Genomic DNA, 14,408 nt, shown 5'->3' on the forward strand with positions numbered 1-14,408 from the left:
ACTTTTTTGATTATTTATCCCATGATAAATTTTAGTATGATTCCATGAAATTGAACGAAAAGGCCAACTGTGAAATATTTTAAAAGAAACAAATGGGGGGAGGGGGGGGAAGATTTAGCTTTACTTTTCACCTAAGACAAAAATCCCCCTTTCAAAAATCTTGGAAAAGAACGGCCCTTGGGTGGCTCTGCCCTGGCGGTCACGAGGTGGCGCTCCAAGGCACCGTGTGGTCCCTCTGGGGACCTCCGCGGCACGGACGAGCCGTGGTGTATCCATGGAAGACTCGAGCATGGAATCCACCGCTGCACCTCAGCCGGGTCACACACACAAAAAAATAAGCGTCCAGATTTAAAATAGCAATAGACCTCACCCCACCCCTAAGGGATTAAGGACGGGAATGCCCAAAGTAGAGGTGTAAACACGCAGAAAGCAAACAGCTTTGGCACCGTGTGGTAGTGGTTTAGTTTTATTGGAGAATAAGGACCGTGGTGTGGAGTTTTACTAAACACGCAGCTGGGCTAAACAACTTTTCTTACTTTCTTTCCCATCTCTTCAAGCTTAAAAGTACTCAATAGTGCTACTTTCTGGGCAAGTGTATTGTACTGACATACATGTGTATTTGAGAGGAACTTGTCAAAAAGAGGCATCTAAGGCTATGACAGGCTGTATTTGTCTTCCAGACGACAAGTGGAACTCATACACAACAGACAGACAGCCTCCCAGGGCAATTGGGAGTTGAAACTCCTAATTCCCCTGAAGTAAGGGGGAATTACTAAAGTAGCAAAGCATTTCAGCAGTGGGGTACTTGTGAAAGAAAGGTGTAAAGCAAAGAGGGGCGGCACGGCCATAACAAGGGATGTCTACCAGCTATTTCAGTCCTTTAAAGAGAGTCTGAAAGAGTTTAGGGTCATGGGGCTTGCTTTGGAGGGGAGAAATATCTCATGCTTGGGTTTAAGAGTGAAGAATTTTCACCTTCAAGGTGGTGGTAACAATAACACTCCCATGTCCGTCTACAGCGGAGATGCTTTTGGGGAGAGCATCTCCCCGGGCCGGGCCAGGTCTGCAGGGATCCCTTGAGGAGTCGTGGTTGACCCGAGTGAAGGGCATGGAGGAGCAAACCTAGGGCTGGAAAGGCGCACTGGCCTCCCCAGCAAAGCCCTTAAAACGCTGGAGGAAGCCAGCGGCTGGTGATGACCCGTGGTAAGCGGAAGCAGCCTTAGCCGAAGCTAGGAGGTAGGCAGGGGAGAAAAAGAAAAAAAAAAGAAAGAAAAAAAAAAGTTGTCTTTTAGCCTGAACCCGAGAAGGGTGAAGGATCCCTGGCCGCGGTTGCCAAGGAGATGGGCAGTGTCTGCCGGCCTGTCTGTCCTCACAGCCGCGGCGTGGGGGTGTCCGTCCGTCTGTCCATCCCCTGGCGGCGCCCGCAGCGCCGGCCCCAGCCGCGGGGGAGCGCAGCGCGGAGAGTGGCGATGCTGCGGATCCCTGCGGGATCCCTGCCGGCCCTACCTGTCGGGGCGGCAGCAGCAGGAGCCGGGCCGCTCTGCCACGCCGGACAGCGCCGCAGACCCCGCCAGTAGGCACCTCCCGGGGCAGAGATCGGCTTCGCACCGCCCGAGCACCCCCTCCCCGGGGCGCCAGGGCAGCCGCGGGGACGGCTCTGCCCCCGGCCCGCCCCGGCACCGCCCCCGCCGCGGGAGCCCCGGCGAATCAGCGGGGCGCTGTCAGGGCGTCAGCGCCGGCGGCTCCGCGCGGCCGGCCCCGAGAGTGTCCCTTATTGCAGACAGGCACCAGGGATCGCATCATTATCATGGGCACTGTTTGCTTTTCGCGGCGCTGCTGTTTGCTTTTCGCTCTCGCCTGGGCCGGCAAGTTGGCGGGAGGCAGCGGGGGCGCAGGTAAGAAGAGGGGGCTCCGCCGCTGTGCCGCCTTCCCCAGGCGCGGGCGGCGTGGAGCCGCGGCACCGGGGGGACTGTGTCTGTCCGCTCTCCTTTGCCCGCTGTAAGGTGTTCAGGGGGAGGTCACTTCTCGCTGCTCGTAGAGCCGAGGGTTTTGGAAGTTGCGGTGGGGAAGCGTTTTCTCGCGTGTTTCCCGCAGCCGGAGCCGAGGGATTTCTGCAGGGAGAAATGGGGAAGAAAAAGTTACTTTCCTTGAGCGCCTACGAGATAAGTATGTGCTGAGCCCTGGAGACTCCGCAGAGCAAGCGTTGGCTTGGATGTCTTCACAGGTTTTCCTTGTCTGCGCATTAACCCAAAGACCCAGTGTTTTAAACAGCGGCGCTCGTATCAGTTTAATAGCTCTAATTATACTTTGTCTTTGCTTCGGTGCTAAAAAAAAACCCCAAAAATCGAACACCCCCGAATCCTATCTGCTTTGGAATGCTGCAAACCCGAAGTGATTTCTGAAAGAAATGTATGCAGGTTTTGAAGTTGTGCGATGAGAAATCTATTAAGATGAAGTAAGAGCGGGGGTAGGCGCCGGGGGGAGGGAGGGGGGGGAGGGTGTGGAAAAAAATCGCTGTTCCTCGGATAGGGGCGTTTAAATGTAACAAAGTGAACGAAGTCAGCCTAGAAGTTCTTGAAGTCCCAGTAATGCAATGAGAGATGTGGAGTAGAGCAGGGGCTTATACTTGGTTTTGCCCTTTCATTTGACTCATTGGCATTCACGCCTGACTCCCAGGCATCCTCTGGTTGCTATGAAATGTCCCCCTTGGCTCAATGCAGTTTGAATTTTTGACGGCATTATAAAGAGTCCAGTTGTCACTTTTGCTGATCTTGATGGGAGATGGGTGCCGGTTTAATGACTCAAAAGTATGAACCAAAGCATTAAAAAAAACCGCAGAGAAAACCCCCAAAAACTTCTTTTCTCTTTGTGCTTGACTGAATCTGTGCCTGATCTGGGCAACACCTAAGCTAATTCACGTAAATCATAGCCAGCTCTGAATTGGCTCAGCGATAAAAATAAACCAATGGACAAGAAAGAAAGCAACAGATTACAGCAGCTCTGCCTTAGTCCGGAAAATTACGAGGCTTGGTGTTCTGTTCCACTCTTTCTTTAAAAAACACCAAAAAAACACCAAACAAAAAACCTCTACAACAATAACAATACCGAGTCCGGGCAATTCTCTCTCTGGGATTCCAGAGGTGCCCCGCGGGGCCGCCCCGATCTGCACGTCTCAGAGAAGTTCTCTGCTGTGTGCCATGCTACAATGTCTGCTTATTCTCCCCTCTCTAAATAGCCCCCTTCTGTTCCCGGTGACTTTAAAGGATCCGTGTGTTATCACTGGAGATGGCTGAGAACTTCTGAAGCAATTAGCGTTAGGATTTCAGGCTAACAATAAAATGCTTTCACTTTAGTGCACCTTTTTGAGGATCTGTTAATCTAATTGGCATGCAACCAACTGCACATGCCTCTCGCTGGATGCCCATCTGCCTCCCTCCACAGCACCACTGTCTCCTCGGTACTTCCTGACCATAAAGCGGGGGCTGTGCTCTGTGCAGCTCTGCGGGTCCATCTCCGGCTGCCTGCCCGTGTGCTCCCGGGAGCCCCAGATGTGGCTGTGGCGTGAGGCGGGAAGGAGTCCCCTGGGAGATACGGGACTGACACCGCGGCCGCGCTGACAGCTCGGCCGCTGTGCTCGGGGCGCGGTGGCATCGCCGCCCCTCGCATCGGGAGCTGCGGGTGCCGGTGTGCCCGGGGAGCGGCTGTGGGCAGTGCGGGGCCGGCGCAGCTTAGGCAGGACTATAAGTGTTCCCATGTTCCCAGCACACCCCATACCTGAATAGGTCGGAGGTTGTTTTTTTTTCTCCCATGCTCACTTCATTAACATTCCCACGACTACCAGATCTCGACTTTGTCTCATCCTCCTCCCTCCCCATCCTCTTTAAGTCTGGGGGAGAGAACGAATGCCCGTCACTGAAATGTTTGTAAAGGCTTCCTACTCTGAAAACAAGAAAAGCAGTCTGGGTACCCCCTTTCAGAGTCGGGCATACCCAGTAAGGCACTCATCCGAGCAGGGCCAGGACGGCTGCTAGCACTTTTTTCTCCCTTAATGAGTGCTAGTTCAAGTAGATGATGTTATTTCAAGTTGCTTTCCTCCACTCTACCTTACCGAGTTTCATATGGTCTTCCTTTTTTTTTTTTTTTTTTCTTCCCAGTAAAAAGTATTAATGTGGTTTTGCTGTTCAAATATTTCTTTTTCCCATTCCTCCACCAGTATAGTTTATTTAAACTAGGGTCTATCTTTATAAATTAAGAAAATCTCTGTGCTAGAACATGTAAGTGGTCTTTTTTTCTGCTCTTATATGTAATTTAAGCATTCTGTTGTTTTACTAAGATGTGGGTCTCCAGTACCAGACTTAAACAGCAGAAGCTAATTTCTAGTGTCTAAGTATTTTATTCATAGTGCAGAAATATGAGACTGAGTCCTGCAAGCTCCGTGGAGCGGTGCTTATAAGCGACTTGAGGAGAATATCACGTTGTCTAGTTTAGTTATTTATCTTAAGATGTTCTCATTTCCAGCATGACACTGGGAAGGCGGACAGGCAGGCAGGCAAACAGCTTCAAAGTGGGTATCTATCCTTAGTGTTTTGTGGCTCAGGTCTCCCTTCTTATCTGTCCCCTTGGGGTTCCTTCTGTGCTTCCAGATGTTGACGAGTGCGCAGAAGCTACGGATGACTGTCACATCGACGCAATTTGTCAAAACACTCCAAAATCCTATAAATGCATCTGCAAGCCGGGCTACAAAGGGGAAGGGAAGCAGTGTGAAGGTAAGGACAGATCGGCTCCTCTCCCGTCTCTTCTCCTCTCCCTTCTTTTATTTGTTTGCTCTTTGAAAGCTTTTGTAAATAGCTGGATTCCTGAAACGATTAATGCAGATTTACAGCTGCTTAACCTCAAATCTGGGTGTTTATTGGCAAGCATCCCCCTGCTGTTTTTGCTAATTGTCCGGCACCGCAAACGTTGTTCCGCCAGCCTGCTCTTAAGAATAAAATTTAGAAGGGGGTGTGAGGGGATGGCGTTCTCTGGCAGCACCAGTTACTCCTGGGCAGTGGTGGGCCCGCTGCCCCTGGGGCTGGAAGCGCTGCGCCAAACACGTGGGTGTGGCCTGGGGATGGGATGGGATGGGCCGGGCCGGGCCGGGCCCCTGGCCAGCTCCCCAGCAGAGAGCGGATGGAAAGGACTTGCCATTGTTTCCCTCAGACAAGTTACAGAAGGTATTTTCCAGTACCTACTCAGGACGCTGGAGTTTGATTCTCTTTGACACTCTACATGTGTCCTGATTGTATAGTTCTATTCCTTGGAACATTATTTTAAAAGGAAGCATTTCAGATTATTGTGCTTATAACAGACTTGAAAAAACTTACTTTACTTCTCTGTGTCTTCACATCAGTCTTGTAATTGAAAAAGAACTAACAGGTTTTATTAGGCTCTATGTACTCTCATATTTTGGATTTTATGCACTTCATCTTGTCTATTGAATCTCAGTGGAGAGTTTCTCTGGTGAAAAGAACAAATATTGTAATCACAGCAGAATGCCTTACAAATAAAAGATGCAAGATTGTTACTTTTTCCCACTTGTAGATACTTAGTAGGTATAATATTTTCCTTCTAAGTCTCTCTCATTCTACAGCAGAATGCAGCTTTTTAAAAAACGCCTATAGCCAGTCCATTAAAAAGATTGAAGACCTAGAAATTAAATTGGTCTACAAAAATTTGAAACCACATATTATTCTCCATGGACTTCCAAAATGTTCAAGTGCCCTCCAAAAGCATTTCTGTGGTTGTCATATTTTTCTGTTGTGGGCTTAAATTGACAGGGACAAATTCTGATTGTCTACCTTTTGGTGCTCTAGCATCTCTGAGCTGCTGTTCCTCTGGAAGCCGGATTTTCTTTCTTGCAAACAGGATAATCATTCAGCACCAGTTCTTTCTCTATTCATCCGTTCCAGGGAATGAGCTACAGAACTCTGACATAATGTACTCGAGGCCGCAGCTGTGGAGGTTACAGCATTCCCAGCATTGGTACTTGCTGTATTGGTTTTCTACATGAAAAGTTTCCTTATGCTTTAAGTATTTTAGTTGTTGAGCTCTGTTCAGTGGTAGACGTGGCTTATATTCATGCTTGTCTAATACACATATATCTCTGCCTGACTTGCCTTGGCTCAGTTAAAAAAACCTCAAAAATCCCAAACTCAGTAAGCAGTGAAAAGCACGAGTGATCCTTGTAATGATGTACAGAATAATGGAGCATCTGTGTCTGATATCAAACTCATATCTAATAGAATTTAGTAGCTGACAAGCCTGATAAGTAAACTGGGGCAGACTGCAAAAATGCATGGATGTTCAGCATTAGTCAGGTAATGTAAGCTGTCCAAACCAGGTGTTGCTGTGCATGATATATAACTTTTTTTCCTACAACATTATGTCAACAGTTTTAAAGATTTTGCATTGGTTCTGTGTCTTAAATTGGTAATTAATACCAAATTTTAGTAGAAGCAGAAAGCTTCAGAAAGGGTCAGTGGCAGATCTGCCTCAGGCCTGCTGTACATGGAGAGTGGGTTTATTTTGCATCTTGAGGTTGAGTATTCAAAACCTATGGAAATAAACAGACTAGCTTAATTGATAGGTATTTAGTATTCTGTCACAAGACAACCTCAGTGATCAGCTGTTAGAAGTTATCTTATGAGATAAAAATGACTATTAATAAAGATGAAACCCACTGGATTGTTTTTGTTGTGCTAAAACCAAAACTGGGTCATTAAATAATTCTTGTCTTGATTTTAAAGCCCAGTCTTTATAACTGGGCGTTTCAAAATAAGCCTTTTGATCAGTGAAACTAGTTACATGTGAGAAAAAGATTTTGTACAGATAATGAGCCTCTTTAGCTGAGTTTGTAGCAATCTACCAGTGTTGTTTCATGTGTGAAGAATATTGATTATATCATAACTAACTCACTTATAGCCCAGGCTCTCTCATGTAACCAGGTTTTACTAAACAAGTAGAATTACCATTCATGCAGTACAGTGAGCTTAAAGACATTGTGCTATCAAATTCATTCTGATAAATTTTAGTGAGCTGCCAGTTTAGGTTGTATTGAGGCATTGCAATTAAATTAGAAATGTGTATGTTTGTTTATTTTAAATGGTAGTCTTAAATATTGCCTTTGTTCACTGAAAATCCATTCTAGAGTAAGTGGTAGAGTATGGGAAGTAACAATTTTTGGTGATTCTGAGGGGCACGTATTTGTACAAACATGTCCAGTATATCAATATGTATTTGTGTACTCTTGTGTGTTTATTTATAGTTTTTATAAACAATGGGATCCTTAGACCAATGTAGTAAAAAACCCAGCCACTTTGCTCAAGGTTTTCTGCTGTGAGCTGAAGGGTGGGGGGAAATACATACGACACAAATATTCCTTTAAGGACATGTGGAGAACTCTAGCAGCAATTACATGGAAATGAAACATTTTCCTGACAGTCTGAGAAGTCTCTCCTGTAGGGAATTTCTTTCTGAAATTCGATTTTATCTCAAAATGTCTTTGGCTTGGGTTTCTCCAAAGTTTATGATGACTAAGGATGACTTTTCAGTTCACAGATCTTTTTCTTCATTTTTCTTTTCTGGCTAGCTTTCTTGCAAGAACCACTTGACCTTTTTTTTTTTCCACAGAGCACAGTTGTTTCTCCAGACAGAAGAGTTCCTCATTCTTCTTGTATCCTGTCTTCTGCTTCACTCTGTAGATTTCAGTTGACCTTTTTTCTTTCTTTAATCAGGTATCTGTTATGCTTTGTAAAGTCTCATGGTCAGCATTGCCATAATAATTTCCCATATCATGTAATGTATCAATATCCCTTGAACACAAATTCTCTAGCTGGCATTTTCATAGGACAAAATAATGTGTCCAGCCCAGATAATATTTGAAAAATAATTCTATATTTCTAGTCAATATACAAAATCCATTTATTCACAATTAATTAAATTTACTTGCCCTGGCACACCTGCTATTACCTAAGAAGTCTTCCCCTTTGTGATTTTAGTCAGGATCTGAAATGCAGTGGGCTAGATTCAGCTGCAGACATGATCTTTCATGATCCATAGGATTTTGTCCTTACCTTCTCAACACTGAATTTTGGCTTATTCATAGGTTGATATCTCAACAAAATTGTGTCAAAGCAATCGAAATTCCAGAAAGTTCAAAAGGATTTCAGGTCCTGGGGTTCTTTATGCCTTGACAGAGTGCTCCTTGTCTCCGATGCAATGTTGTGTGTTTGCAGTTGTAGGATATTCTGTCATTGAACTGTGTAGGAAGGGGTTTAGCTCTCAAACCCAGCTGTTTGGGGTTTTTACCCCATACTACTTCTCTGACTCCAAAGTCTCATGCCATTAATGGTTAAAATAGTTGAAATAGTCTGTATAGTTGATGTTTACCTATGCCCACTTTATATCCAGTTAGTGTTAAGTTTATTTTATCATTTTTTCCCTTAGCCTACTTTTTATTCTCAGTGGGACTGTAATTTCAGTGAGTTGCTCTAGCTGTTGGTTTTTTCCTTTTGGATTATACTTACATGTAGGACCCTTAAGATATGTTTATTGGGACCTGTTTCTTCTGAATTGTTAAACTCTACTCTGTGCTTTCCCATATTGACTGAGATTTTCCTCTTGGAGCATTTTTTCTACTGTCTTTCATGGTATTTTCAGACTTTTGCTTCAGTTCTTTTAATAATTGATCTCATACAGTTGTTACAATGTTTCTTTAACTTTTTGTGCAGAACAGAAGTGTTCACAATTTTCAGCTGGACTTTTTTTTTTCTTTTTTTTTTTTTCTAATTCTCCTGTGAAGCTTCATCATGTTGTTGATGGATTTCTTGCTGAGGGCAGCATACACATACTGCGGCAATGTGTCCTGGTAGAGCCTGCCCTGAGAGGGTGATTTTCAGATTTCTGCTCATGTTAGAAATTTGAGCTGTAGCAGCAGCAGTTCTGCTTGACTGCTAGGTGAGTGGGATTGTGCAGTTCTAGAGATTTAAGTCGGTCATGTGTTCATGTATTTGTAGTCTTTTTCTTAATGTAAATAATCATTCTGGATAAATAGGCAGGTGATGGTGATAATCTGCAATGAGGGCCTTTATTCTTGATTGCCCCAGTGGCAGCACCTCCCTGGGTTTAAGCATGGTACAATCTCAAAATAAGATAAACCATTCCTGCCTCAGTCACAGGTATATTCAGCCTCTGCATATGTCCATTTGGAAACACAGACCAAATGTCCCTTCTGAACAGTCGTTATCATCTTCAGTAGTTTTGTGGATGTGAAGCCAAGTTTCTGCTTGCACCTGTTTGTTAGATCTGATTTTAATGGACTTTAAACAATGCTTACCAATTGGAAAAACATCTCATCGCTTTCATTTAAATAATAATTATTGACTCTCCAGGCTTGATTTAATACTCCTGTTATAATTATAATCTTGTTGACCTGTTTTATCTTTCATGTTCTTAAGAAGCTCATTCATGGTTTCACTCATTGGGTTCTCATTTTATTATGGCCTTTGAAATACCTGTTCTGTTCTTCTCATGCTCTTCAAAAGTGAATCCAAATATTGTGACAGGGCCGCTCTGAATCAATCAACTTGGAAACACAGGACTTCCCAGACTTCTCATTTCCCATCTCCCAGTCCAGTATCTCATACAAGAGCCTCCTTTTGTCTGCAGGGATAAGTAAGTAAGGCGCTTCTGGATATCCTTTAAGTGGAACAATGATCACATTTCTTTTTAAGAGCTCCATGGTGTCCCATCAATCCACTCTCAGCAATTCTTTCTTAAGTGAGTCATCTTCATCAATGATGTCCTGGGAGAGCTGGGATACTGCTGGGTGTCCTTTGGTTTCTGAAACTTGGGCATCTTGATGCTTGCACAACTCTAGTGAGCTTAGACTTGTTCTGTCTGTCTCTGCAGAATAACACTGATGCCACTGAACAAGGCAGCTTAAGTGACTTCTTCTTGATTGATGGTTCTTCCGATTGCAGTAGAAGGTGAATTAATACTTTCAAGGACTCCCTTGGTCTCCCTGAATGAGGTCTGCAGTGGATATTAGGTGCTGAAGCTGCTGTGCTTTCTGGGGTTACAATACCTTGACAGATGGTGCTCATGTCTTGTGTTGAAGTTCATGTCACACCACCCCACCCCACCCCACCCCACCCCCCCCCCCCGCCCCAAGGCTGTGCTCTAGATGAGACCTGGTGCTCCAAGTCTGTGCTGCTGGGTTTGTGAGGCTGGCTTGCAGCGGCCCATCTGAGCACAGAGCAGCACACTCTGCCACCTCCAGATTTTATGGGGATTTCTATTCCAGGTCAAATCTTCCTTTCCACTTTGATTCACACAGATTATGGCTTTACTCTGGGTGAGCCTCTGTGCTGATTTCACCGAAAGCAGCTTTCACAATGAAGCAGTATATGTTGTCAAAAAATGAGGGAGAGAGAATATAAACTAGCTTCTTTGTTTTGAGCTGGTAACTTCTTTTTTATTTTCTCTTATTGGGTAGATTGATGCATTTTATTTGGTTTAGGCTGATAAAAGTGTTCACAGAACTGAATTCTGAGGCTTTCTGTATATATGCTTTTTTCTTTCTCCTTTTTTGTTTTAATTGTCTTGTACTATTTAATACTCAATTCTGATTTGTGAGTTTTCTAACTTGCATCTGGGGATGAATTTTCTTGGGGGATGGAGAAGTGGAGAAATAGCTGTAAGTAGGAAAATACTCCTGAGAACATTCTGTATTAAATCAGAATTTTATTACAGCCTAAGTGAATTAACAGCTTATGATAACTTTTTTTCTTTTTCCTCCTTCATGCTGCCTTCTGTTCAGTGAACAGGGCTTTTGTTTTGGTCCAAGTTGAGCCTTGATTTTATTTATTTATTTATTTATTCAAATTGCTTTAGTTTCCCAACTTGGTTCAGTAGTTCATCCACTAAAACCAGAATATCCCTTAGCTGGGCTGGCATGCCCTGTTTAACTGCTCCCAGGGCCATCAGTCCCCATGTGTCACAAACCCTATTGTTTTCTCCTCTCCCTTTTCTTCCCTACCCTGTCCTACCTCTCAGAGCTGCTTTTTGACAGCCCATGATGCTGCTTCAGTGAACAGCTCCCCCGGTGGTCCACTTTGGAAATCTTTCATTTTGACTTAGAAAAAGAACATTCACTCCATTCACTCCACATTTTTCTTTTTTTTTTTCTCTCCAGAATGTTTCTTGGATACAAATATCACTATATTTTGCATAAACATACCATCCCATATGAAATATGGGCCTCATTCTTCAACAACATTACATGTAATTCTCAATTTGGAAAAAAAGGAGGGTTTTTTTTCCCAAGGACACTTTTCTAAATAGTTGATAAGCTCCCTGTCTGCTGGATGGTCTATGAGTACTCTGGGAACTTCTTTATAAAATTTCATCAGGCCCAACAGTTGCTAAGCTGCAGAGCCCAGGGTGGCCTCCTGGGGTGATGTAAACTTGATATTTAGAAGGAACTCCTTTCCACCCAGAAACACAATGTAAATTAACTGCCAGAAAAATGATAATGAAATGAAGGAACATAAATAAAATGTACTATGCTCGATAGGTCTGTCCTTCTTTTGTCTTCATTTGTTTTACATCTGTCAGATACTACCCAGTTTTCCTTGTTTTTCCCACCCATCACCTTTACTTCTGGTGCAGTCCCCTTTTCCTTGCAGTCTTCATGTTGTCTTGTGTACTCTGTTATTCAGCTGTCTTTTAGCCTTGTCATTTCCCTACTGCAAATCCCACTTCTCTTTTGTTCTTGTCTCATATATTTTCAATTATTCCATTTAGCTTTCCTTCCCCTGTCCTCTCAGTGGCTTGCTGCAGTTACAGCAGCGTTGTTCTGAGAGCCAGTGTCCCACAGCAAGACCTCTGGGCCAGAAGAACTGGCAGCTCTAAATGCCCCTCAGTGGTCCTTTCCCTTGACTTTCGTCTTTAAGTCAAAACAGCTCCTACCAGCTCTCTTTTCTTGCTTTTTCTGCCTTTTCTCCACCTCTTTCCTGGCTCCCATCGGCAGCTCAGAGCTTACCTGTTCCTCAGGACATTCCCTGCTGTTTCCACCCCCTGCAGTACCATGGCTCTTCTCTCAGTGGCTGGCTGGAAAAACATCTTTGCCTGGCTGATTGCCATCATTTGTTAGCTCCCCTTTGGTAATGGGTACTGTCTTCATGTGTGTCTTCACTGCCCTGCTGAAATACACATTCTTTGTTTTGAGGCTGGTGCAGGACATGGTTAGGGAGCATCTGCTGGGATGAGGGCAGAGGAGGAGTTAGGGAATATGACCTTCTGCTGCTCCCTTGCCCAAAAAAGCTGCACTAATGCTGCTTCTGTCTCCTCTGCATTTGAGCCAGGTAGCATCCACTCTGTTCATTAGCATCCATGCTGGCAGGACACTATGGAGTAATGGGAATCATGGATGGTGGATACCTGAAGATGGTGGGTACAGCCTCTGTACGCGTGGTACCAGTCCCAGGCTGTTCTACCCCAGGATAGCTGTGAGCCTTAAATGCAGGGCAGGTTTGGCCAACCCCAGGCAGTCCTGGGATGGAGGATGTATGGCAGAAATCTGTAGGGAAAACATGCATGGAGTCTGGTAGCAAAAGGAGTTGTACTCCCTCTACACTGATTTAGGTAACACCTTTTCCTTGATGGTGTTCTTTTTTTCACACAAGGGTAATTGATGTGGGGCTATTCTGTGAAGAATATGACTGAAATAATACCCCCAAAATGCCCTGTAAGCATTTCTGCACTAAAAAGTCAGTGAACTGGGATATAGAGGCTGAGACTCATGGCAGGGAAAAAAAGGTGGTGGTGAATAAGGTGAACATATTTCCTAATCTGGTTTAGTTTCTGGAACCATTGTGGTGTGAAACTAGAGCATAAGGTTGAAAAAAATACCTACCAAAAGGACGTTTTGGAAACTTCAACTGCCTACATTTCAGTGGATGCCTGTTGAGCTTTGGATTTATTATATTCTTGGGGGAGGAGAAGGGGTTAATGAATTTTTAGATGGCTAATTTTTATTTTTTTTTTGTAAATTTTCAGCTGTAATTTGACCATCTTACTCTGTCCTGAGAAATCTCTTGAAAAGTAACTCCCTGACACCTTATTAGAAACAAAATCTGACAGCATCAAGTCTGTTGAAGCAGTTGAAGGAGATTTTTTTTTTAAACATAGTAAAGCAGTGATTTTTTTTCCATAAAATCCATTTAGAAAAAAGCTAACTTTCTGGGTTTTTTCCCTAGTTTGTTTTAGCATATATATATTTGTTTTAAATTTCAGCTGAAAAAAATAATTACCTATTTTAAAGCAGACACCTTGCAAGAATAGATGTAGTTCATATATAAATGCTTGGCAGAGTTACAAGAAACTGAAGATAGGGTCTGACAGAACCCCTTGAAATTTCAAGACTTTTCCACACATTTAAGATGTTGAGCAAAAGGAGTACCCTTACATTACAGTTGGAAGAATTTTTTCTTCAAGGGCCATGAATCACCAGTGCTTAATTAAATTGAAGCTACTGCCTTATTTTATGCTGTAGTGCTGCTTTTCTTGAGCCTGTAGAAAGTCACAGTTTTTCTTTCAGTGACCAAGGAATTAAAAAAAATCTAGATAACTTAAAAAGGTGATTTAAGACCTTGACCTTGCACATGCTTTAGACCTAAACGTAGTGAAGTTTGTTTGGTGCTGTAGGACCCATAGACAACTTATCAAATTCGAGACCATGCTTTCACAGCTATTCACAATGTTTTACAGTACAGCCATCAAAGAATCAGAAATATTAAATAGACAACTTTCAGATTGTTCTGATTCTTACAGTAAATATTTTAAGCAGATGAGCTGTTATCTCAGAGTATATAAAAGCCAATTTTCATTTGCTCTCTCAGGGTCAGGTTACTAAGCTTCATACTGTCCTTCCCATGCCTTAATCTGCATGAACCACTGTCAGTCCTTACATTTAATGTCGTGCTCAGAGAGCAAAAAAATTTAACTGAGGGGGAAAAAACCCAAGAGCAATGCATAATACCATTTTAGTAATTAGTAATGTTGTTGGAGGGAATGGTGCTGCTGCAGAAGGTGCTTCAGAGAAGGGGAACCTCTGCAGAAATAGATATTTGTTGGACATAACATTGCTGAAAATACTGCAGGACATTACTGCTGTGCACACTAGTTCTTGCTGTTGTAAGAGTGTTGCTGCACTGAAGTGCCTTTGTTCTGATTTCATTGTCTGGAAGCAGAGGTCACATTCAGAACTTTCATTCTCCCTGTTATAGTGGGAAAAGGGGTTGAAGTAAGTGAGGTACGTGCTTTGCTGAATAAGTAGGCTAGGTAATGCATATCTAAATTGTTTGGCAGCA

General features: G+C 43.6%; 1 protein-coding gene across 3 annotated transcripts in view; it reads left to right on the forward strand.

The window, feature by feature from the left end:
* The first annotated feature begins 1,448 nt into the window (after window positions 1–1,448).
* The window catches only part of SCUBE1 (signal peptide, CUB domain and EGF like domain containing 1), a 192,804-nt gene continuing 179,844 nt past the window's right edge, over window positions 1,449–14,408 (forward strand). For 2 of the 3 annotated variants that reach the window (XM_038153802.1, XM_038153801.1), the window contains exons 1-2: window positions 1,449–1,892; window positions 4,641–4,763. In XM_038153802.1, the coding sequence (XP_038009730.1) occupies window positions 1,805–1,892; window positions 4,641–4,763 (211 nt within the window). In that variant the 5' untranslated portion in view covers window positions 1,449–1,804. The remainder of the gene's footprint in view (window positions 1,893–4,640; window positions 4,764–14,408) is intronic. The other variant, XM_038153800.1, reaches the window with a different exon arrangement.

Source organism: Motacilla alba, chromosome 1A, assembly GCF_015832195.1.
Source record: "Motacilla alba alba isolate MOTALB_02 chromosome 1A, Motacilla_alba_V1.0_pri, whole genome shotgun sequence".
Lineage (NCBI taxonomy): Eukaryota > Metazoa > Chordata > Aves > Passeriformes > Motacillidae > Motacilla > Motacilla alba.